The sequence below is a fragment of the Microcaecilia unicolor genome, chromosome 1 (assembly GCF_901765095.1).
Source record: "Microcaecilia unicolor chromosome 1, aMicUni1.1, whole genome shotgun sequence".
Lineage (NCBI taxonomy): Eukaryota > Metazoa > Chordata > Amphibia > Gymnophiona > Siphonopidae > Microcaecilia > Microcaecilia unicolor.
This window is the reverse complement of record NC_044031.1, coordinates 770165592-770189907: the sequence shown is the minus strand read 5'-3', so window position 1 is coordinate 770189907 and position 24316 is coordinate 770165592. Positions and strand designations below refer to the sequence as shown.

Here is a 24316-nt window from a genome sequence, read left to right as displayed (position 1 = left end):
ACAGATGCACAGCAATACTAGACAGTATAGCACCGCTCCAAACTAGATCTTCAAAAAGAAAAAACTCAATACCATGGTTTAACGATGAACTGAAAGCCTTAAAAACACAGGTCAGAAGACTGGAAAGAATATGGAGCAAAAAAAAAAGATGAACTCACTCTTAACGCCTGGAAACAGTTGCAAAGAAAATACAAATATAAAATCAGACAAACCAAAAGAATGTACTACAATACCGTAATAGGACCAAACTACAAAGATACACATAAGCTCTTCTCGCTCGTGAACAAACTCCTAAACACTACACCGGTTACCTCTAACAACACAGACACCCCAACTGCAACCAACTTAGCGAAATATTTTAACGAAAAAATTATAAAACTCAGACGCATGATACCTTCTAATACCACCGATTATACAATCATTCTTGAATGTCTTGACCCAAAACCCGGGGAATACCCAGCAGATCGTTCCTGGACCAACTTCGACAAAATCTCAGTAGATGAACTCTCACAATGGCTTAAAAAATATAGCAAGTCTCAATGCAAACTAGACATTTGCCCTGTCAGCCTAATAAGAGCCGCCCCCAAACAATTCAAGAAAAGACCTTATAGACCAAATAAACCACAGACTCCTAAGAAATAAGATGGGGGAGTTGGAATATATTGCACTAAATGAAAAATTAGATATAATAGGCATCTCTGAGACCTGGTGGAAGGAGGATAACCAGTGGGACACTGTCATACCGGGGTACAAATTATATCGTAGTGATAGGGTGAATCGGATTGATGGAGGGGTAGCATTGTATATTAACGAGAGCCTTGAATCAAATAGATTGAAAATTCTGCAGGAAACAAAACACTCCTTGGAATCACTGTGGATTGAAATTCCATATGCAAAGGGGAAAAGGATAGTGATAGGAGTGTACTACCGTCCGCCTGGCCAGGACGAACAGACGGATGCGGAAATGTTAAAGGAAATCAGGGACGCAAACAAACTGGGCAACACAATAATAATGGGGGATTTCAATTACCCGCATATAGACTGGGTTAATGTAACATCTGTACACGCAAGGGACATAAGATTTCTTGATGAAATCAAGGACAGCTTCATGGAACAGCTAGTTCAGGAGCCGACAAGAGAAGGAAAAATACTAGACTTAGTCCTTAGTGGTGCTCATGATCTAGTGCAGGGGGTAACGATACGAGGGCCGCTTGATAACAGTGATCATAATATGATCGGTTTTGATATTGGCATTGAAGGAAGTGAAACTAGGAAATCAAGTACGCTAGCGTTTAACTATAGAAAAGGTGATTACGACAAAATGAGAAAAATGGTGAAAAAAAGACTGAAAGGAGCAGCTCGCAGAGTAAAAAACTTGCATCAGGCGTGGATGCTGTTTAAAAACACCATCCTGGAGGTTCAGGACAAATATATTCCACGTATTAGAAAAAAGGGAAAAAAAGACTAAACGTCAGCCGGCGTGGCTAAACAGTAAGATAAAGGAAATCATTAGAGCCAAAAAACAATCCTTCAGAAAGTGGAGAAGAGAACCAACTGAAAGTAACAGGATAGATCATAAGGAATGCCAAGCCAAATGCAAAGCGGAGATAAGGAGGGCAAAAAAGGACTTTGAGAAGAAATTAGCGTTGGAAGCAAAAATACATAGTAAAAAATTTTTTAGATACATTAAAAGCAGGAAACCGGCCAAAGAGTCGGTTGGGCCGCTGGACGAAAATGGTGTTAAAGGGGCAATCAAGGAGGACAAAGCCGTAGCGGAGAAATTAAATGAATTCTTTGCTTCGGTCTTCACCGAGGAGGATTTGGGGGGGACACCGGTGCCGGAAAGAATATTTGAAGCGGGGGAGTCGGAGAAACTAAACAAATTCTCTGTAACCTTGGAGGATGTAATGGGTCAGTTCAGCAAGCTGAAGAGTAGTAAATCACCGGGACCTGATGGTATTCATCCCAGAGTATTAATAGAACTAAAAAATGAACTTGCGGAGCTACTGTTAGAAATATGCAATCTGTCCCTAAAATCGAGTGTAGTACCGGAAGACTGGAGGGTAGCCAATGTTACTCCGATTTTTAAGAAGGGTTCCAGAGGAGATCCGGGAAATTATAGACCGGTGAGTCTGACGTCGGTGCCGGGCAAGATGGTGGAGGCTATTATTAAGAATAAAATTGCAGAGCATATACAAAAACATGGACTGATGAGACAAAGTCAGCACGGATTTAGTGAAGGGAAGTCTTGCCTCACCAATCTAATGCATTTTTTGAGGGGGTAAGCAAACATGTGGACAATGGGGAGCCGGTTGATATTGTATATCTGGATTTTCAGAAGGCGTTTGACAAAGTGCCGCACGAAAGACTCCTGAAGAAATTGCAGAGTCATGGAATCGGAGGTAGGGTATTATTATGGATTAAGAACTGGTTGAAAGATAGGAAGCAGAGAGTAGGATTGCGTGGCCAGTATTCTCAGTGGAGGAGGGTAGTTAGTGGGGTCCCGCAGGGGTCTGTGCTGGGTCCGTTGCTTTTTAATGTATTTATAAATGACCTAGAGATGGGAATAACTAGTGAGGTAATTAAATTCGCCGATGACACAAAATTATTCAGGGTCGTCAAGTCGCAGGAGGAATGTGAACGATTACAGGAGGACCTTGCGAGACTGGGAGAATGGGCGTGCAAGTGGCAGATGAAGTTCAATGTGGACAAGTGCAAAGTGATGCATGTGGGTAAGAGGAACCCGAATTATAGCTACGTCTTGCAAGGTTCCGCGTTAGGAGTTACGGATCAAGAAAGGGATCTGGGTGTCGTCGTCGATGATACGCTGAAACCTTCTGCTCAGTGTGCTGCTGCGGCTAGGAAAGCGAATAGAATGTTGGGTGTTATTAGGAAGGGTATGGAGTCCAGGTGTGCGGATGTTATAATGCCGTTGTATCGCTCCATGGTGCGACCGCACCTGGAGTATTGTGTTCAGTACTGGTCTCCGTATCTCAAAAAAGATATAGTAGAATTGGAAAAGGTACAGCGAAGGGCGACGAAAATGATAGTGGGGATGGGACGACTTTCCTATGAAGAGAGGCTGAGAAGGCTAGGGCTTTTCAGCTTGGAGAAGAGACGGCTGAGGGGAGATATGATAGAAGTGTATAAAATAATGAGTGGACTGGATCGGGTGGATGTGAAGTGACTGTTCACGCTATCCAAAAATACTAGGACTAGAGGGCATGAGTTGAAGCTACAGTGTGGTAAATTTAAAACGAATCGGAGAAAATTTTTCTTCACCCAACGTGTAATTAGACTCTGGAATTCGTTGCCGGAGAACGTGGTACGGGCGGTTAGCTTGACGGAGTTTAAAAAGGGGTTAGATAGATTCCTAAAGGACAAGTCCATAGACCGCTATTAAATGGACTTGGAAAAATTCCGCATTTTTAGGTATAACTTGTCTGGAATGTTTTTACGTTTGGGGAGCGTGCCAGGTGCCCTTGACCTGGATTGGCCACTGTCGGTGACAGGATGCTGGGCTAGATGGACCTTTGGTCTTTCCCAGTATGGCATTACTTATGTACTTATGTACTTAAACGGTCTATTCCCCACGAATAAAGGAAACATCCTACTCACTCCTCTGCAAAAAGACGTTAAGAAAAGCACAATGGACCTAACTAATTATCGACCAGTTGCATCTATTCCGCTCATAACCAAAATAATGGAGGGCATAGTTACGAAACAATTCACTGATTATCTAACTAAGCACTCAGTTCTACATGAGTCACAATCAGGATTTCGATCAAATCACAACACCGAAACTTTACTAGTGGCGGCAATGAACTCATTCAAAAAAACAATTGCTACTGGTAAGAATATACTCGTATTACAATTTGACATGTCAAGCGCCTTCGACATGGTTGATCATGGAATACTACTTCATATACTAGAATACTTCGGAGTCAGAGGCCCAGTCCTCAAGTGGTTCGAGGGATTCCTCACCACCAGATCCTACCAAGTAACAACAGACGCCGAAAGATCACCTCCATGGATACCAGAATGCGGAGTTCCTCAAGGATCCCCCCTCTCACCAACCATCTTCAACCTAATGATGATATCTCTAGCCAAACTTTTAGCCGATCAAAACCCTTAACCCTTACATATATGCAGACGATGTCACGATCTACATCCCGTTCAAACACAATCTAAACGAAATCACCAACGAGATCAACCAAAGCTTCAGAACCATGCATAGCTGGGCAGATTCATTCCATCTAAAACTTAATGCAGAAAAAACTCAATGCCTAGTACTTACTTCTCAATACAACACAAACAATTACTCTACTATAATCACACCATACTGCACCCTTCCGATATCAGAAAACTTGAAGATTCTTGGAGTTACCATCGACCGAAACCTCACTCTCGATACCCACGTGAAGAACACGATAAAAAAGATGTTCTACTCGATGTGGAAACTCAAAAGAATTATGCCTTTCTTCCCGAGAAACATTTTCCGTACCGTGGTACAATCTATGGTAATTAGTCACCTGGTGTCGCGTGCTCGAGGACCTTGGCATACTGTCAGGCTTCTTCCCCGGGAGCACTGGGTTCGTGAGTCCTTGGGCCACTACCGTGGAGCGGCAGTGGCAGGCAAGATCACCTTCAAGGTAGAGATGAGACAAGACTGGACCGGAACCCCGGACTAGAGTTCTACACAGGAATACACGGAACTGGAACGCACCGGACGGGTGCGCACTGGAGTGGAGCCCGCTGGACTGGAACACACTGGAGTGGCCCCACTGGACTGGAACATACAGGAGTGAAACCCGCTGGACTGGAACACACTGGAGCGGAACCCACGGGACCGGAACCCGCTGGACTGGAACACACTGGACCTAGGCTTCACCTACGCTTAACCACCTTTCCCCGAGGGTTGAGCCCTCAGGTTCGGGCGGCCGGCAGGACTTACAGGAAGAACCGGAACTGGAACTTGCAAGCAGGAACAGCAGGAATGAGGGTCCAGGAGTGCCCCCAGGCACCTAGGCGAAGGCAGGGCAGACAGGCAGGGAATGTCCGGGTTCCAGCAGTAGGCAGGTTTAAAGCGATGGGCAAGTCAAGGAACAAGACTAAGGCTGGAGCTTCAGTATCAAGGAGTACTGGCAACGGACTGAACAGGGGCTGAAGCTCCAGAAGCAGAAGAAACACACCCGGAAAACCAGCAGGCTAAACACAAGAAGACTAGTAAACTGTACACAAGCTAACCAGCAAAGCTGTGCCCAAGCAATACACTAGGAACAAACACAGAGAACTAGCAAAGCTATAAACAGGCTAACAAGCAAAGCTGTGCCCAAGCTAACAAGTCCTACACTAGGAACATACACAGAGAACTAGCAAAGCTATACACAGGCTAACAAGCAAAGCTGTGCCCAAGCTAGCTAGTCCTACACTAGGAACAAACACAGAGAACTAGCAAAGCTATACACAGCTAACAACAAAGCTGTGCCCAAGCTAACAAGTCCTACACTAGGAACATACACAGAGAACTAGCAAAGCTATACACAGGCTAACAAGCAAAGCTGTGCCCAAGCTAACAAGTCCTACACTAGGAACATACACAGAGAACTAGCAAAGCTATACACAGGCTAACAAGCAAAGCTGTGCCCCAGCTAGCTAGTCATACACTAGGAACAAACACAGAGAACTAGCAAAGCTGTACACAGGCTAACAAGCAAGCTGTGCCCAAGCTAGCTAGTCATACATAGAAACTCACACAGAGCAAGCAATGTAGCAGTGTACAGAACACTCTACATACCAGGGCCCTTAGACGAAATGCAAAGGCAAGGGCTGTAGTCTCTAAGTGATTAATAAAGCCCTTCAACACCAGAGGCACAGCTGCAGCAATCACCTTGCATCCAAACAGAGGCTTGACACACAAAGAAGTCAGCCCACAGGAAGGAACAGCAGGAGCCATTTTGGATACTGGCATGGAGGAGTCGGCGGCAGCCATCTTGGAAGAGGCATAGCCCACACAGGTGAAGTTCAGTAGGGCAATCAACACAGAGCCAGAGAGAAACTAAGACAGAGAAAGACACAGAGACAAGCAGAAGCCAGCACAGCCACTGACTCCCAGAAAGAGGGTAAGAATTAGGGTGGTCACGGCCACAGACGTGACACCTGGTCTATTGTAACACTCTGTACGCTGGCTGCAAAGAACAGACTATTAAGAAACTCCAAACAGCCCAAAATACCGCAGCCAGACTGATATTTGGAAAGACTAAATACGAAAGTGCGAAACCCTTAAGAGAGAAACTTCACTGGCTTCCACTCAAGGAACGGATCGAATTCAAGATCTGCACAACCGTACACAAGATCATTCACGCAGATGCTCCACTGTACATGTCTAAACTTGTGGACCTACCGCCCAGAAATGCCAAGAGATCAGCCCGCAAATTCCTAAATCTGAATTTCCCCAGTTGTAAAGGACTTAAATATAAGCAGGCATACGCCACTACCTTCTCCTACAGAAGTACACAGATATGGAATGGGTTACCCCCAGCCCTAAAAACTATGGGCAATCTAAGCAACTTTCGCAAATCTCTGAAGACACATCTCTTCAAGAGAGCCTACAAAAAGAACCCTTAAAGACACAAATCACCTCCAAAACTATCCTATCTAATACCATCCTCTCTAATTCATCATCCATCTTCTGATTACTTTGATTGTATCCAATTTCCTGTCATGACTTTGTCATAACACTCTGTAAGCCACATTGAGCCTACAAATAGGTGGGAAAATGTGGGGTACAAATGCAATAAATAAAAAATAAAAATATTCATTTCTCACTGTCTGTTTACAGTAATAAGGGCAGCAGAGATTGGTCCCATTAAAATATCGGATCATACCTTGGTATCCACTTGCTTAAAATTCCCTGGGGCGTCTCCCCATTCTTTTTAGTGGAAGTTTCCTACTCATCTCTATGGGGATGAGAAATTTCTGGATTATATTTGGAGAAATACCAGATATTTAAAGAGGCCAATGTGGCTTATGTGGATACCCCAATCTTATACTGGGACACTGCTAAAGCGGTGCTCAGAGGATAGATCATGGCCTATGTCAGTCATCAAAAAAAGGTTAGAGACAGGGAGCTAGTCCGCCTGGAATGGGAAGTAACACGTTTGAGACGTGCTTATGGGATCCACTATAATGCACAGGTTAAAACAGCTTTTGGAGTTGCAACATACTTTAAATGAGTTAATTCATCACACCACCCAAAAATCCCACATTTATTTGAAATATCAGTTATACAAGCATTCAAACAAGAGTTGTGGATTGTTAGCCCATTTAGTCCACCCTCGTCAGGGTCCCTCTGAGATAGATGCTCTGTACTCTCCCAACGGAGTTCTGGAAAACAAGAATACTCAAATTAATTGTATTATGAGAGACTATTATGCTCAATTATATTCGATCCCTGATCCTCCCCCGTTGGAAAGTTCTGTGTATCTCTCTGGCCTGAATATTACCCAATTAGATCCAGACTGTTTGACTATACTCGATGCGCCTTTTACAGCAGAGGAGGTATCTTGGGCTATACAGCAGGGACCCCTTGGTAAGGCTTCTGTTCCAGATGGTTATAGAGGGAATTTTACAAGATGTTGAAGGAGGAGACTGTCTCCCCCCCCCCCCCCCCCCCCAACGTCTATGTTTAACTCTATAGTGTCAGAGAAACAATTGCCTGAATCTTTACGACTAGCACTGATGGTTTTACCAAAACCAAGTCATGACCCACAGAAACCAGAATCTTATAGACCGATCTCACTGCTTACTTACGAAGCCAAACTATTTGCAAAAGTTTTGGTGAATCATCTCGTATACTTCCCGATATGATTGAGGAATCCCAAGTGGGCTTTGTGCAAGGTCGCAACATTACTAAAAATATGTGGAAGATTCTTACTACTTTAGAGGTGGTGGGTGGTCAGGCTATCCCCTCCACGTTGGTCAGTTTTGATTCTGAAAAGGCTTTTGACAGGGTGGCTTGGGACTTTTTATTTGGGGTTTTGGATGCCTATGGAATAAGCAGGTTTATTCAGGCGGCAATTAATGCCTTGTATTTCTCCCTAAGGCTCAGGTGTGGGTAAATGAACTGCTTTCCTCCACATTCTCCATATATCAGGGTACTAGACAGGGATGTCCACTATCACCTCTCTTGTTTGTTCTCACCCTGGATCCCCTGCTTCAAGACACTCAGAGGACTCCAGATATACAAGGTATTAAATTGGGACCAGATACCTTTAAAGTGGCAGCATTCACTGATGATTTACTAGCTCATGTGATTAATTCCCAAATTTCGGTTGGGGCCTTGCTAGAATGTATGACAGAGTTTGGGGATTTTTCTAGTTTTAAGTTAAATTTAGAAAAAGAAGTGATTCAAAGGGAAGAGGACCCAGGTATGGGTTTGCGAGGTCACTTTCCATTGAAATGGGCTGGTGAATCTTTTCGTTATTTAGGGGTGTTGTTGAATATGGAGACTTCGAGTCTGTATTAATTAAATGTTGATAGGTTATTGCAAGACCTAAGCATTACTTTGAGAAATGGAGTCATCTACCATTATTGCTAATGGGAAGGATTAATCTTTTCAAAATGATTATTTTTCCCCACTGGCTATATGTTCTACAGGTTTTGCCATTGCATCTTTTACGGAAAGATTTACAACTCTTAAATAGGCTTTGAGAAATTTCTGTTGGCGGGGGAAGGAAATCAAAAATGCATCTAGAATATCTTTGATAATTGGGCGCAGGGAGGTTTAGGATTACCTTGTCTCAGGCATTACAATCAGGCTTGTCTTCTGCGACACCTTAGGGATTGGTTGTTTGATACTGAGCAGTTTACTCCAACATGCTGGGAGCGGGCATTGTATAATTCTTATTATTTGTTATTTATTGCATTTGTACCCCACATTATCCCACCTTTTTTCAGGCTCAATGTGGCTTACAGAGTGTTGTTATGATGCAGTCATTACATTATCTTAAGTACATTCAATAATCGGTTGAAGGTGTATGGTTTAGATGTAAGGTGCTAGGTAAGGTATTTGTGAAAGGTGTTTTGATGCACCTGAGTAGTTTGAGAATGGTTTATTAGGATGTATTTAGTAGGCTTTGTTGAAGAGATGTGTCTTCAAAGCTTTGCGAAAGCTGGTTAGATTGTCCATAGTTTTCAGGGCCATGGGTAGTGCGTTCCAGATCTGTGTGCTTTTATACGCAAAAGTAGTAGCGTATGCCTGTTTGTATTTAATTCCTTTGCAGCTGGGGAAGTTCAGATTGAGGAATTTGCGGGCCGATTTTTTGGCGTTTCTAGGCGGTAGGTCCACTAGGTTTAACATATAGAGTGGGGCATCTGCGTGGATGATTTTGTGGATGGTTGTACAGATCTTGAACTCAATTCGTTCCTTCAGTGGTAGCCAGTCTAGTTTCTCTCTTAGAGGTTTCGCCCTTTCGTATTTAGTTTTTCCAAAAATGAGTCTGGCAGCGGTGTTCTAGGCTGTTTGGAGTTTTTTAATGGTCTGTTCTTTACAGCCTGCGTATAAAGAGTTACAGTAGTCCAGGTGACTTATCACTAATGACTGTACTAGGGTGCGGAAGATGTTTCTTGGGAAAAAAGGTTTTATTCTCTTAAGTTTCCACATCGAGTGGAACATTTTTTTTCGTTTTATTCTTTACGTGGGTCTCGAGTTTGAGTTTTCGGTCAATAGTGACTCCAAGAATTTTCAGACTTTCTGAGACAGGAAGTGTGCCGTATGGTGTGGTTATGGTAGTGTAGTTGTTTGTGTTGTATTGGGAAGTGAGAACTAGACATTGAGTTTTTTTGAGTTTTTTGAATTTTCTTCTGCAGGCCCAATCAAAAAATTTGCCTTCGTTTTGCCATAGGAGCATATTGCTACAGCCTCTAAGGGTTATTTGGCGGGTTCTCTTGAAATACTAGAATCAGAACCTGAATGTTAGTGATCTGCTACCATGTCGGGGCAATGCTGATTTTCCACCAGGAGTGGAATCAGGTCTGTTTAGAAGATGGTCGGCAATGGTTATCATCTTGATTGAGCATTTTCTTAATAAGAAAGGGGGGTTTTATAGTTTTCAGGATTTACAACAGAGACTCTCCTTAACTCATAAAGACTATTTTGCTTTTATTTATTTATTTATTTATTTTATTTTATTTTTAGCACATCCCACATTTTCCCACTAGTTGCAGGCTCAATTTGGCTTACACAATACCATTGGGCAGGCTACGGTTTAGTAAAGTACAATTATAGACAACTACGCCATTACTGAGTGGAGGAGTGGCCTAGTGGTTAGGGTGGTGGACTTTGGTCCTGGGGAACTGAGGAACTGAGTTCGATTCCAACTTCAGGCACAGGCAGCTCCTTGTGACTCTGGGCAAGTCACTTAACCCTCCATTGCCCCATGTAAGCCGCATTGAGCCTGCCATGAGTGGGAAAGCGCGGGGTACAAATGTAACATAAATAAATTACTGTTGTAGTTTAGATCAGGACGCTCTACATACAAGGCTGGGTCAGAAACTTTGTGATTTTTTAAAAGGGGATGTTCTGGTCAGGTATCAGTTTCTGGTCTACATAGAGCCTTGGTTTCTCTTCTCATCCCTCCCCACCCCCCGGGAGTATGGCCCTCCTAAGGAGGCTTAGAGTAATTGAAAGGGGTGGATTTCTTAAAATTGATAAAGGCTAGTTACAGGTTAGTAGTACTGAGCTTCAGGAGAGTCAATATTGAATACTCCACAGAGCATATAAATCACAATCTCAGGCTGCTAGAGCAGGTTAGTTGCCTGTTGCCCAATGTTCCAAATGTCAGCGGGGGGATAATACCTTTTTTCATGCTTTTTGGTGATGTGGTGGTGCTCAACTAGGTTGCGGCCCTCGAGGACCGATTGTAAAAATATTTTATTTGGATTTTGCTCACACCTTTTTCAGTAGTAGCTCAAGGTGAGTCTGATTTCTTTTAAATATACTTCTTCGTAACTTCATGGTATGTCCCCTAGCCTTTGTACTTTTTGAAAGTAGAAATCCAGAACCCAATCAAGTGCTCACCTTCATTACTCTCTCAGTGCATGTTCCACTTATGAGACAGTAAATTACAGGCCCCGTCAAAGTGAATTTTAGCGCTATTTTAGCATAGCATAACGCCATTAAGGGTTTGCCAAGGTTTGTGAAGTACCCTAATTTGCATCATACCACCCTTTCGGAAGCCCCCATGTTGCTCTGTAACTTTTAACTATCTTATGCTCCCCCACCCCCTTATCACCAGCTGTATGCAGGTGGCAGAGTTCTCTTCCTGTTCTCATTGAGTCAGAAATAGGAAATGTGATCAGGCTTTCTTGCCAACATTTGTGTGGGGTTTTTTGTTTTTATTTTATTTTTTGTAGCCCATACAGGATGGTGTCTGCCCTTTTTATTTGAAGACAATCGTTCAATGTCTCATACTGTATAGCTGTAGTGAGACCAAACTTAGAAAGTGAAATGACTAATGTTTGCTTTCTGAAAGTTTAATGGCGCCATAAATAGCTTTTTATTTTTGCTTATTGATAGTGGCAGTTGATCTGGTATCATGTGGACTTTTTTTATGCATTCTGCAAAGCTTATTCTGGAATGACTTCTGTGTGAGTCCAAATCATTACATAGGATGTAGATCACATGATTCATCAACTATATTAGAACAATATTAAGCATACATAATTGCACTATATATATTATTCTTTCTCATTTTGTTGGTTGGTCTGTGTCTAAGCAGAACATGTGAACCCAGGGCCAGAAGTGTTATGAACATTGACCTCACAAGATACATTTTGATTAGATACTACAAGAAATTTCCTTTTCTAACAGTGTCATTACAACAGCATATTCAAAGTCCTGATATCATGCAACATCATTGTCCCATGAAAGAACCAAATACTGTTCTTGTATGTATGACAGTTCCCTCATGAGAGTCGGATGGTGAAGGTGTAAGAAGAGAGACCATGCATTGTAGTGAGCAGAAGAAAATGATCAGTTATGAAAGCTACTGTCTTATCATACTAATGTTAGTGATTTTTTTTTCCCACAGAACGAAGATGTGCGGCCACATATCAGAGACAGGTTTCGCTTGCATGACTTGCTACCCCCAGATTAATCAGCAAGGCTTGTGTGAAATCACTGAGGGGTTGGGGAGAGAATGCAGGACCCTTTTTCTGGACTACAACAACAACAAAAAAAGCATTGCCATTACTGTTGAAATTTTTGCATTTTTCTATCCCGTCTTTGCTTTTTTTTTTTTATCTTTGGTACCCAACAATAATAAAAGGGTAATGCAAACGAACTTTCCTTCTCTCAGACTGGATCCACACAGTAAGCTAGAGCAGAATTGCCTGTAGCACAACAGGATGTCGCCAGAGGGGCTGCACATTTGTGCTTACTCAAGACAGGATGACCTGTACGGAGTGCAGGCTTCTCCGACATGACAGGACTGCCATGGACAACATTTCCTCTGGTCGGTGCTCCAAAGTGGGTTTGTAGCCACTTTTCCAAGATCAATTTCAACAGAAATGGCCAGTAAAAAGCTTTTATTTTCCTGTTCAGGTTAAAAATAACCTTTTTACATTTTTGACTGGTATTAGACTAGCATTCAGTACGCATTCCTTTTAGCTGAGGCGCTTCATAGTTTTGTTTTTTTCCTGGAACTAGCCAAATTTTATTCATTTTTTTTTTTTATTATTATTATTATTATTATACAATTGAATGGCTGTTTTTTCTCCTGCTTCGTCTGCCTGCACACTGTATATTTGTTTAAAGGATATTCTCTAGTTTTAGTCCATGTAAGTTCTATTTAGAAATGACCTGCATTTATATTTTGTATCTGTAATATTCTGCTGTAGTATAAATCTTTTAAAAATAAATAAATAAATCAAGTGACGGAAATAGAAGAACCTAAGATTCGGCGATGGAAAAGAATGGGAAGAAATTGGTAGCAACTGCACTCTGAGGAAAAGTACATCCACCTATACGTTGGGCTGTGCCGTACATGCACATCCATGAGCACAGCTGTCTTTGGTTCCTCTTAAGAATGAAGTATTCTGCACAGCGGGCTCAGTATTTCGTATGGGTTTCTTAATTTCTCTATTATGGCCCATTGTCTGAGCTCCTTAGCTAGCAGCAGCTCCACGCAATCTTTTAATGGAGTACTGTACCCTGTGATGTCGTCAGAATGCTATAGTGGCTCTACCTAGAGTCCCTGAATAATTATCTTTGGTCTTTAAGCCTGGATACTAATGCAGCTCATGTTAGATGATATTTTTATTAAAAAAAAAAAAAAAGGTATAACCCCCCCCCCCCCCCCCCCCCACCTATCAAACAAGGACTGAGGGGTGTCATTTATCAAAGTTTTAAATCTGTTTGCCTCTGAGCTGCAGGCTTGAGCTGCTAATATTGTTGAGGCATGTAGAAGGGACGGCACTTTTTCTAAAGAGACGTTTGATATTTTGTATGCTTGCTCAGAGAGTACAGTATTGGAAATTAAAGGTGGACAAATGAGATGTATGTCAGCTAAATTTTTTATGTATATTACCTGTTTACTTGTACAACTTTATTGTACAAATTACATGCAGCTTCATTTTCAAATGAGTCCTTAAAATAAGGAGAAATCTTTTTAGGAAAACATTTAATTTTTGTATTTTTGATTTTAAAAAGGCATGAGTTATGTCAATTTTTTCAGTGTATTAATGAAGATTTTAACTTCATCAGATTGAGTGTTTTCTTACTATATTATCTGTTGTGTGTATAGTTAGCACATTGTGCTGCTGAACTGTTTAAAAAAGAAGGCTAGCATGTACACCAAGCTTGTTTTTGTGGGAAAAATGCTTCATTTACACAAATATCATGACAGATTTTCTTAAAAAATTGCAATTCAAAATACTGAGTTTTGTATTAAAAGAGAAAAGGTATTTTGCTTGCAGTAATACAAATCCAGCAGATTCATTTCAGCGGGAGTCTTTGAAATGTATTTATCTCTAGGGCATCAGGGCATCTTTACACTGTTCAACATCTGTCTATTGAAATAAACTGTACATAGCATTACCTTTATATATGCTTTGCTGCAAAAGTTTGCTCCTCGCCTTTCCTTGGTAAGATGAAACTTCCTTTGAAAGTAGGTTCTTTGTTCATCAGTAAAGTGGCACACCGTGATGCTGACCAGGTGTCTTTAACTGATTGCTACAAGGTAGCTGTATACATTTTATTTGAAAACAAACTTTAAATGCTAAACCTAGGAAATAAAACTTAAGAAGAATAAATTAATATTTTTATATTTTTTGTTCTTGGCTTGAGTGAGTGTAATTAATAGTTGGATGTGTAGATACCCACTTGCTTCAGGTTAAGCCCCTTATTCAGTACTGTAGCAAGTGATTGGCATCTATTTTACACTTGATCTGCATTATCCTGTTCAGTGTCACTGTAATCATTCACCTGGACAGGGTTTCTTTCATATTTGTATTGCCTGCTTATATTTCCATTGATGTTACATTCATAATGTGCTCAAGTGATGTATATTGAAACCAAATGTGTAAGTCTAGCCCACAGTGTCATTGATAGCACTGTAGTCCTGTTCACATGTAAGATACACTGTACATGATTTTCTTGGCTTTCTCTTGGATAATATTTAATAGAGTGTCTGTGATATGGCCTTAAGGAAAATGCAATGTTACATATATAAAAAAAAAAATTGGCAAATCTATTGGCATTTGTTCCCTTATGATGGGATTCCTTTTGTAGAATCCCTACCTTCCTCAAATCATCTTAAGTTAAGCTAGGTGTCTAACTAGTATGCTTTGCACATTTTTGCTCTCCTGGTCATATAAGGCCCTTTTACAAAAGCAGTAAGTGCCACATAGCCCATGGATATAAAATAGGACACTCAGCATTTAGCACATGCTAATGTCCATTAGTGTGCATTAAGCTTTAGTAAAAGGGTCCCATTGTTACTTTGACCACAGTTTTTGTATATCGTATGTAAACCACTTTAGGTGTACCACAGAAAGGTGGTATATCAAATGCAAAACTTCTCAGAAAAATTGATTCCAAATTCACTTGAAACCTTTATGCAAAAATAAAAAAGCATTAGAGCTTTTTCAAAATCTAGAGGACAAACCTTTGCATAAATACTTTTTGATGTGTGTGTTGTCCCTGAAATTGAAAGTGATTATGTTTCAGGTTTCTTTCTAATAATAGGTGCCCAACATAACATTTAAAGCAGTAAAAAAAAAAAAAACAGACTGGTGCTTCCAAGACACTTAAGAATGGCAGTAGGAAACACAGGTGAATTTCTTCCATTCATTGCCATATACTCTTACAGCTTACAGAATTTGAATTGACTGGTGGAATTGTGATTAAGAATAACCAAACATAAACAAGGATCTTAATGTATTAATATGTCATAGTCTGTTAATTTGCAATTAGAGAAGTTAAAAAAAAAAAACCCAATTTGATTTATTTTCAAAAATGTATAGCCTGCTTTATCTCCAAAGATTGTGGTTTCCTCTCCCCCCCCCCCCCCCCCCCCACCTATTGTATGTTGTCTGGTCTGTTAGTCTTGTTTCCCTATTTTAGATTGTACACCGCCTAGATGGTGTCTTGGGTGGGATAGAACATTTTAATAAACTTGGTACAATAATACATACATAAAATCAACATTAAAACAATCACGTAACATTTCCAGTTATCTTACTTTCCAAAAACAAAGTTATCAAAGGCAGATCAGAGGTCATTCCAGCAGAAACACTTTCAAAAAGCAACGAGTCTTTAAGTGCTTCATGAATTGCTGTCTGTTCAGACAAAGTCTCCAGTGTCCTGGAAGGTTGTTCCACATACTTAACATAGAAACTGAGAAAGCTCACGCATGAGTATCTGCAAAGTTAAAATCAGAACATTTATTTATTTATTTGTTGCATTTGTATCCCACATTTTCCCACCTTTTTGCAGTCTCAATGTGGCTTACATTATGCCACGATGGCGATCGCCATTTCCGGAATGAGAAATACAAAGTAGTATTACATTAAAGTGCATAAATGTTACAGTAAATTATAAAGTAAGTTGGATATACAGTTTATTTCATACATAAGCGATAAGGGGGTAATGCGTTAATGTTCATTGGTGATAAGTTGATTGAAGCAACCAGGTGTAAAGAATTCAATTTTATCTGGTTCAGATAGAGTTTTGGGAGTACATAACTGTTTAGCGGCTTCTGATTGCAACAACCGCATTGGCTGATACAAAGGATGTACAGCCACAAAATACACAGAAACAGTTTCATATCTATTTTGCTAAACCAAACATAATACTTTGAACTTAACCCTATATGTTATAGGAAGCCAGTGCTGCTTTTTCAAAACCAGGGTGCTCTGATCAGATTTCTGAGCTCCCGTAATTAAACATGCTGCTGTGTTCTGCATGTCCTGGCAATAATTGATCAATGGATCCGCAAGGCCAAGGTGATCTCACAAACTGTTGCTACAACAAACTCAGCGGTAGTGCTTTTGACTTAAATTAGTTACTGCCTGCTGCTTATCACATTTGTGCACTCAGTTGGGTAGCTTGTTTGAAACCATCAATCAGGGCTGCTGAGAGACTGAGCCATTTCCAGGGCAGGGCTGCTGCTGCCAACCTCCCCCCCCCCCCCCCCCCCCCCGGACCGTGATCGTGCCCCACCTCCCTGCCCCCCACCGCAATTTCACATACCTTAGCTGATGGGGGTCCCCAAGCCCTGCCAGCAGAAGCCTTCTTCCAGCGCTGTTTGCAGCATTGCCTGCCCTGCAGCTGCTTTTCCTTTCACATCGCACATGCCAAACCAGAGGCCCTGAAGCAGTTTATGTCTGCTCCTCCCCAGCCTCTAAGGGGGTCAGGCGCAAGAGTTTTCTCTATCCTGCTCCTGTCGGGACACAATCACCTGGGTCCCGTCAGGAGCAGGAGAGAGACAGACCCCCGGGCCGGGCCCCCCTTGGAGGCCAGTCTCAGGGGAATCTCTTCCCCCCCCCCCCCTCCCCATTGGTGGTCCTTCCATCAATAAATCTGCTATTCTATTACACTCTAACACCCAAGACCATTAGGTACTTTGCTTGAAGGAAGAGTGGAATGTTTAACAACTTGCTTCACAACATGAGCAAGGATCTCATCAGTATTTTTTTTTGCAATGCTGCTGTTAGGGAAGGATCATGCTTTCCTTATTATAGTAATCTGCCTTTTCTCTTTGGCAGGCTATATGGGGCCAACCACAGTTAGGTGGGTTTCCACACACAGAAGGTTGCTCCTGGGTTTGCTATCCTACACAGACGTAGAGACTTCGGATACTGCTACCCTTGGAGTTTGTTTTATTTATTTTGGCATTTATATCCCACATTTTCCAATTAGACATTGTTTCAGTGTGGCTTATAGTGACAATAAATTAGTTACATATGGCAGTGTTAATAGAGTAGTTACAGAATAGTGATTAGTTGCATATTTTGTGATAAGGTTTAGTCTTCTGGGACTGAGAAATGACTTGATGGGCTATAAAATGGTGAATGGATTCACATCAGGGTAGAAGATTACTGTGATACGATCACCTGAAACTAGGGCTTATCATCCAAATGCCAGAGCAGTCTCTGGAGGCTGCTTTAAGTGAGCAGGCATGCCTTCCTTTCTCGGAGGATTGGCAGGATGTTGATATTCTTACCGATAGATGACATCATCCAGTGGAGCCCAGTGTGGCATGTGTTTCCCAACCATCTTCTGGAAGCAGCCTACTAAGTTCATGTGCATCTTACCGCCCACCATTGTCGTGCAGAACCAGCTCAGTTTAGTTTTTTTCTGCAAAGCAATGTGGATATACTTCTCAGTTTATTGGTTTATTTGGATTTGCTATATTGTCATATCGAACTGGCAGATCTCAGCGATTTACATAGTTCAAAAAACAATAAGGAAAAGGAAGTAAAAAATTGAGAGAAAAATGGATAGATCTTGCATACAGGAGTGAGGAGATGGGGGGGGGGACATGGAGTAGAGCGAGGGAAAGGGAGAGAGCAGACAGGCTGAGATAGTGAGGGGGGGAGGACAACAGCAATCAAGTTACAACAGATGATTTTGAGGTGAAGGCCTTGGCAAACAACCAGGTCTTCAGACTTGATTTCAAATTTTTAAATGAGGTTTCTGCACAGAACCACAGTTTGAAGTGTCTGTATACAAATGCTAGAAGCCTAAATAATAAGAAGGGAGAGTTAGAATATATAGCACTAAATGAAGAGGTAGATATAATAGGCATCTTAGAGACCTGATGGAAGAACAACAACCAGTGGGACACTGCATTACCAGGGTACAAATTATATCATGATGGGGTGGATCAAATTGGAGGGGGCTAGTGCGCTATATGATAAAGAGGGAATTGAGTCAACAAAAATTCTGCAGGAAACAGCAACATGAAATCCTTACAGATAAAAATTACTGGTAGGGCAGTACTACTGTTCGCCAGGCCAGAACAAACGGACAGATGAAGAAATAACAGAAATTAAGAAAGCACATTTAATGGGTGATTTCAATTACCAAAATTAATCACAGGACTAGCTGTATATATCTAGAAAGTCACAAAAATATCAGCTCACAGCATAAACAGTGAGGGTCACCATATGAGTAAAAAAAAAAATATGGAGAACAAAAGACCAGGTTAAAATACCTGTGTTCCCATACATAAACACTATGATTAGGGTTGCGGCATATACATTGCAGGTCAGATAAAAACTCCACAAAGAACAACAATGCTGAAAAATACTCCAAATATAATCAACCTCACACTGATTTCCACTCACAGCTGTGAATCCAAAAATTATTTCACCAAAAGGCCCCCAAGAATCCTTCAAACACAATCGCCATCAGTAAAATTAGATCACATTCTCAGTTCAGTCACTATTATTCCACATAGGTTAAAAAAAACTGCAAATGAAGTCACTTCATCTGTCTCTCCTGTTTTTCTTGGATAAGGCCTGCATCTCCTAGTTCCCCTAACAGAAGCACTGTTTCACTAATTGCTGCATCAGGAAGGTAATTCATTTGTCGGTTTAGAATACTGACTTTCAAAAAAGCCATTAGTGGCATGTGCAGATGGTTTCAGCATTCCCAGTTATATTCAGGTATATAAAAAGCAAGAAGCTGGCAAAAGAATCAGTTGGACTGCTAGATGACCGAGGCGTAAAGGGGGCACTCAGTAAAGACAAAGTCATAGCAGAGAGATTAAATGAATTCTTTGCTTCGGTCTTCACAGAGGAAGATTTGGGAGAGATATCAGTGCCAGAAATTATACTCAAAGCTGATGAATCAGAAAAACTGAATGAAATCTCTACAAACCTGGAAGATGTAATGGTGCTTCTCCGAGGACAAGCAGGCTGCTTGTTCTCACGACTGGGTTGACGTCCATGGCAGCCCCCACCAACCGGAATTTTCTCTTTATCGTTCGTGCTTCTTTTCTTTAAAAAAAAAAAAAAAAGAAGTTGGTTTGTCCCCTCGTCGTCTTAGCCGCAGGGGCCCCTCGTTGCGGCCTTGTGGCCGCGCGGTTGTTTCTTTTTCGAGTGTGCTTTTCACCGCCACCATCAACGACTTTGACTTCGCCGACACGATTTTTCCGTCGATGTCCTCGAAGGTCCCGAGTGGATTCAAAAAGTGTGGTCGGTGCGGCTGGCAGATCTTGCAAACCGATACCCACGCTTGGTGCCTCCAGTGCCTTGGCCCGGAGCATAATACCAAGACGTGCACCTTGTGTCTCGGCTTGCGAAAGTGGACACAGGTGGCGAGGCAAGTTCGTCGGGACCAACTTTTTGGAACTTGCGCCGGCCCTTCGACGGCATCGGTGTCGACGGCCGGATCTTCGGTACCGGTACCGATGTCGACGAAATCGGCACCAACGATGGCATCGACCCCAGGAGCACAGGTACCGTTGGCCCGCCGGACCACCGGCGACGGCGGGGGTAAGCGGCCGCGCAGGCAGTCGGCCCCGGCCACTCCCTCTACCCAGGGCCATCGGGACCGAACCCTGTCAGACCCGATCCCTTGAGGCCGGGGGGGGGGGGGTTCTGCCTCCTCTTCATCTCTGCCACCGAGCGCCGATGATGCTCACCTTCCTTTCCTCTGAGTGGATTCCATTTACCACCACCCTCTGCCACCTGTTGGTCAACCAGCTTCCTATCCAGTTCACCACTTTCGGTACTGAGTTCAACCCTTTCAGCTTATTCATGAGTCTTCTGTGGGGGACGATATCAAAGGCTTTGCTCAAATCCAAGTAGATTACAGCTAGCGCACGGCCTTCATCCAGTTGTTTGGTCACCCAGTCAAAGATGTCAATAAGATTCATTTGGCAGGATTTTCCTTTGGTAAAGCCATGTTGCCTCAGGTCCTGTAACCCATTGGCTTCTAGAAAGTTAACTATACTTTCTTTCATGAGCAACTCCATTATTTTTCCTACTACCAACGTGAGACTTACTAGTCTGTATTTTCCTACTTCTTCCCTGTCTCCACTGTTGTGAAGAGGGACCACATCTGCTCATCTCCATTCTCGCGGAACCTCTCCTGTCTCTAAAGATAATCTTGCGGAACTTTTCCTGTCTCTAAAGAGACGATTGATATTGTGTATCTAGATTTTCAAAAGGCGTTTGACAAATTACCTCCTGAAAGAATCCAGAGGAGAGTCATGGGATAGGAGGTAGTGTTCTATTGTGGATTAAAAACTGGTTAAAAGATAGAAAACAGAGTTAGGGGTAAAGGGTCAGTTCTCAATGGAGAAGGGTAGATAGTGGGGTTCCCTAGGGGTATGTGCTGGGACTGCTACTTTTTAACATATTTATAAATGACCTAGAGATGGGAGTAACTAGTGAGGTAATTAAATTTGCTGATGACATAAAGTTATTCAAAGTTAAATTACAAAAAGATTGAAAAATTACAAGAGGACCTTATGAGATTGGGATACTGGGTGTCTAAATGGCAGATGACGTTTAATGTGAGCAAGTGCAAAGTGATGTATGTGGGAAAGAGGAACCTGAATTATCGCTACATAATGCAAGGTTACACATTAAGAGTCACTGACCGGGAAAGGGATCTAGGTGTCATCGATGGTACGTTGAAACCCTCTGCTCAGTGTGCGGCGGCGGCTAAGAAAAGTAGAATGTTAGGTATTATTAGGAAAGGAATGGAAAACAAAAATTAGGACATTATAATGCCTTTGTATCGGTCCATGGTGCGACTGTAACTCAAATATTGTATTCAATTCTGGTCACTACACCTTAAAAAAAAGATATAGTGGAATTAGAAAAGGTACATAGAAGGGCGACAAAAATGATAAAGGGAATGGGATGACTTCCCTATGAGGAAATGCTAAAGCGGCTAGGGCTCTTAAGCTTGGATAAAAGACAGCTGAGGGGAGATACAATAGAGGTCTATAAAATTATGAGTGGCGTGAAATGGGTAGACATGAATCACTTGTTTACTCTTTCCAGAAATACTAGGACTAGGGGGCACACAATTAAGCTAGAAAGTAGTAAAGTTAAACGAATTGGAGAAAATATTTCTTCACTCAATGTGTAATTAAACTCTGGAATTAGTTGCCAGAGAATGTAGTAAAGGCAGTTAGCTTAGCGGGGTTTAAAAAAGGTGCTTGTGACCTGGGTTGACCACTGTTGGAAACAGTATGCTGGGTTTGATGGTCCTTTGGTCTGTCCCAGTATGGCAATACTTATGTACTTTATGTAGTTTGTAGTCCTTTAGAAGGAATACTGCCAAGCCATTTCATTGGCAGCTTACGGTGTCCACAGTTCATAGAAGTGGAAAGGAAGAGGTGTTCAGATTCTTTTTGGTGCTGGTTGTCAGGGTAGGGTTTGTAGTAAAAGTAGAAGTATAGCCTGATGGTTAGGTCAGTGGACTTTAAAACCAGAGAAGCCAGGTTCAAATCCTGCTCCTCTTCCTTTTGAGCTTGGGTAAACCACTCCATGCTCCATTGTCTCATGTACAAACTCAGATTGTAAGCTTTCTGGTTATAGGGAAATACCTAGTATATTTGAATGTAATTTAATGTGACCTACTACTGAAAAAGGCATGCGCTAAATCCAAAATCCCTTCCCTTACTGACAATAACAGCAAAAGTACTAGTCCAGTAAAAATCAGAGTGTAGACGTCCAGAATGGAGACCTACACGGGGAACAGAGTTTGCAGGAAACCCCTTCGGGGCTGTGGGAGTGCTGCAGGAATCCCCTCTGGGTTCATGGGACTCCTACGGGGATGGAAGCAGTTTCTGCAGGGTTCCTGTGGTAGTCAACCAACCTTGCTTTCACCTTCAGAGTGCCACCACTGCCGCCGCCGCCTCCTCCTTGCTTGAGCACATGACTCCCATAACTTCTCGTCTGTCTTGTCTCTGATGCACTGGCATTGTTGATGACTGAGGCTGCCATATGCACACGCCAGTGAGTCTTCATGTGCAGCGAATCTTCCAGAATCCAACCAAAACTGTTTCTGTGGCTGCCGCTGAGTGAATCCAGATCCAGTGAGTCCACTGCAGTCAGACATCCACGATGACGTAAGCACGCCAGCGAGGGCATCGTCTAGTCAGTCAGTCTTCCCCACATACAGCTGCAGCAGCGCTAGTGTGTGTATCAGCACAGCAGCAGCTTCCTCCTTGCGTCACACTTAGTGCAAGTAATTGCTTTTTTTTTTTTTGTACCTTCGTTGCTGCATTTGGAACCAGATAGTCCTCTTCAGGATGCACAAGTTCAACTTGAGCCCAGAGCTGAGCAGACCAGAATTTAATAGGTACCATACTGGCTTGTCTCTCTGTCTTTTGAGTTGCTTGCAATGCAAAGCAGAGGAAATTGGGAATTAATAATGTTGATTTACAGGGGTCACGTGATGCAGTGAGCAACGGTGGGCGTGTGATACATCGCCAGCTCCGGAGCCTGCTTCTAAACCGAGTTTTGTAACACCCTACGCTCCCATACGAAGCACACAACGAAGCATCAACCTCACAGGAGTGCATGGACAAATTTTTGGTACAGCAGAAAATATTGGCGGTCGCAAAAACGACGAAGCGCAAAGACAAAAGGCTCCGAGGAGCAGAAAACAAAATGGCGCCGACCACACCGCCTGTGTCCCCACCTCAGGCACCAGCAGATTCACTGGTGCTAGAACTTACCGACGCAGTAGTGCGCACATTGGATTCACGCTTTAACCAGGTATCGGAGCAGCTTACCGGGATCACAGCTGTTACCTCCGAGTGACTCGCCGCACAGGCGAGCTGGAAGCGCGTGTCTCAGAGGTTGAAGATATCCAACGTGAACATTTGGTGAGCATAGAGAAGCTGGAGCGAGTAACCAGGGAATATCAGGAGGAACTGGATGATCTTGAGAACCGAGCTAGACTGGAAAACCTGCAGTTTATAGGTTTCCCAGAGTCACTCGCAGAGGGGCAAATCAAAACTACTTTAGAGACATGGCTGCAGGCGCGGTTCCCAGAGGCCGGCGAAGGAGGCGAGATACACCTGGACAGAGCCCACAGGATAGGCCAAAAGCAGCCTCGGGACAATAGGCCCAGAGTGATCATCGCAAAGTTCCATCGCTATTCACAGAAGGCAGCAGTACTCTGGCACTACAAAACTAACAAGGAGGAAGCAAAGTATGAAGGAGGTACCATAAAAATATTCCAGGATTACTCGGTTCCACTGATGACACGGAGACGGGCTTTTACGCCTGCATGTGCACGATTAGTAGAGAAGAAGCAAAGATTTATACTGCAATATCCGGCCACACTGAGGATACAAACGAGCAGTGGGTGGAAAACCTTTACATCACCGGAGCCAGCCCTAGAGTGGATAAAGTCCTCTCTGGGGTGAAGTGACTGAAAGGTGAGGTGCTGATATCCAATGGAGGCTGATGCCGTGAGTTATGTGCAGCAAAGACAAGTGTAAACTGTATGAACAGTGAATGCAGCAGATGGAAGTGGACTTCTGATGTTACGAGCGTAAGATAAATTATACATAGAACATTGTGTAGACTGAAAAGTGTTGAGGGGAGCAGAGGGGAAACTAATGTATCTGTTATTGGGGTTGGAAGCGGGCTACTGGGTGCATTAAACGGACCTGTGTGCCAGTTACAAGGCATGCTGGGAAAGGGAGAATATATTATTATTATTATTTATTGCATTTGTATCCCACATTTTCCCACCTATTTGCAGGCTCAATGTGGCTTACATAGTTTTATTAACATAGTTATTCCAATATATCGGGTACAGTTAGTATTGTGC

At 42.5% G+C, this 24316-nt stretch overlaps 1 protein-coding gene across 1 annotated transcript in view; it reads left to right on the top strand.

Moving 5' to 3' along the window:
- CTDSPL2 (CTD small phosphatase like 2) overlaps nt 1-14317 on the top strand; it is a gene marked incomplete in the record, with an annotated part of 403243 nt that extends 388926 nt beyond the window's left edge. The window contains 1 exon segment of the mRNA XM_030189827.1: nt 12093-14317. Within this exon segment, the coding sequence (XP_030045687.1) occupies nt 12093-12158 (66 nt within the window).
- Nucleotides 14318-24316: the final 9999 nt, after the last annotated feature.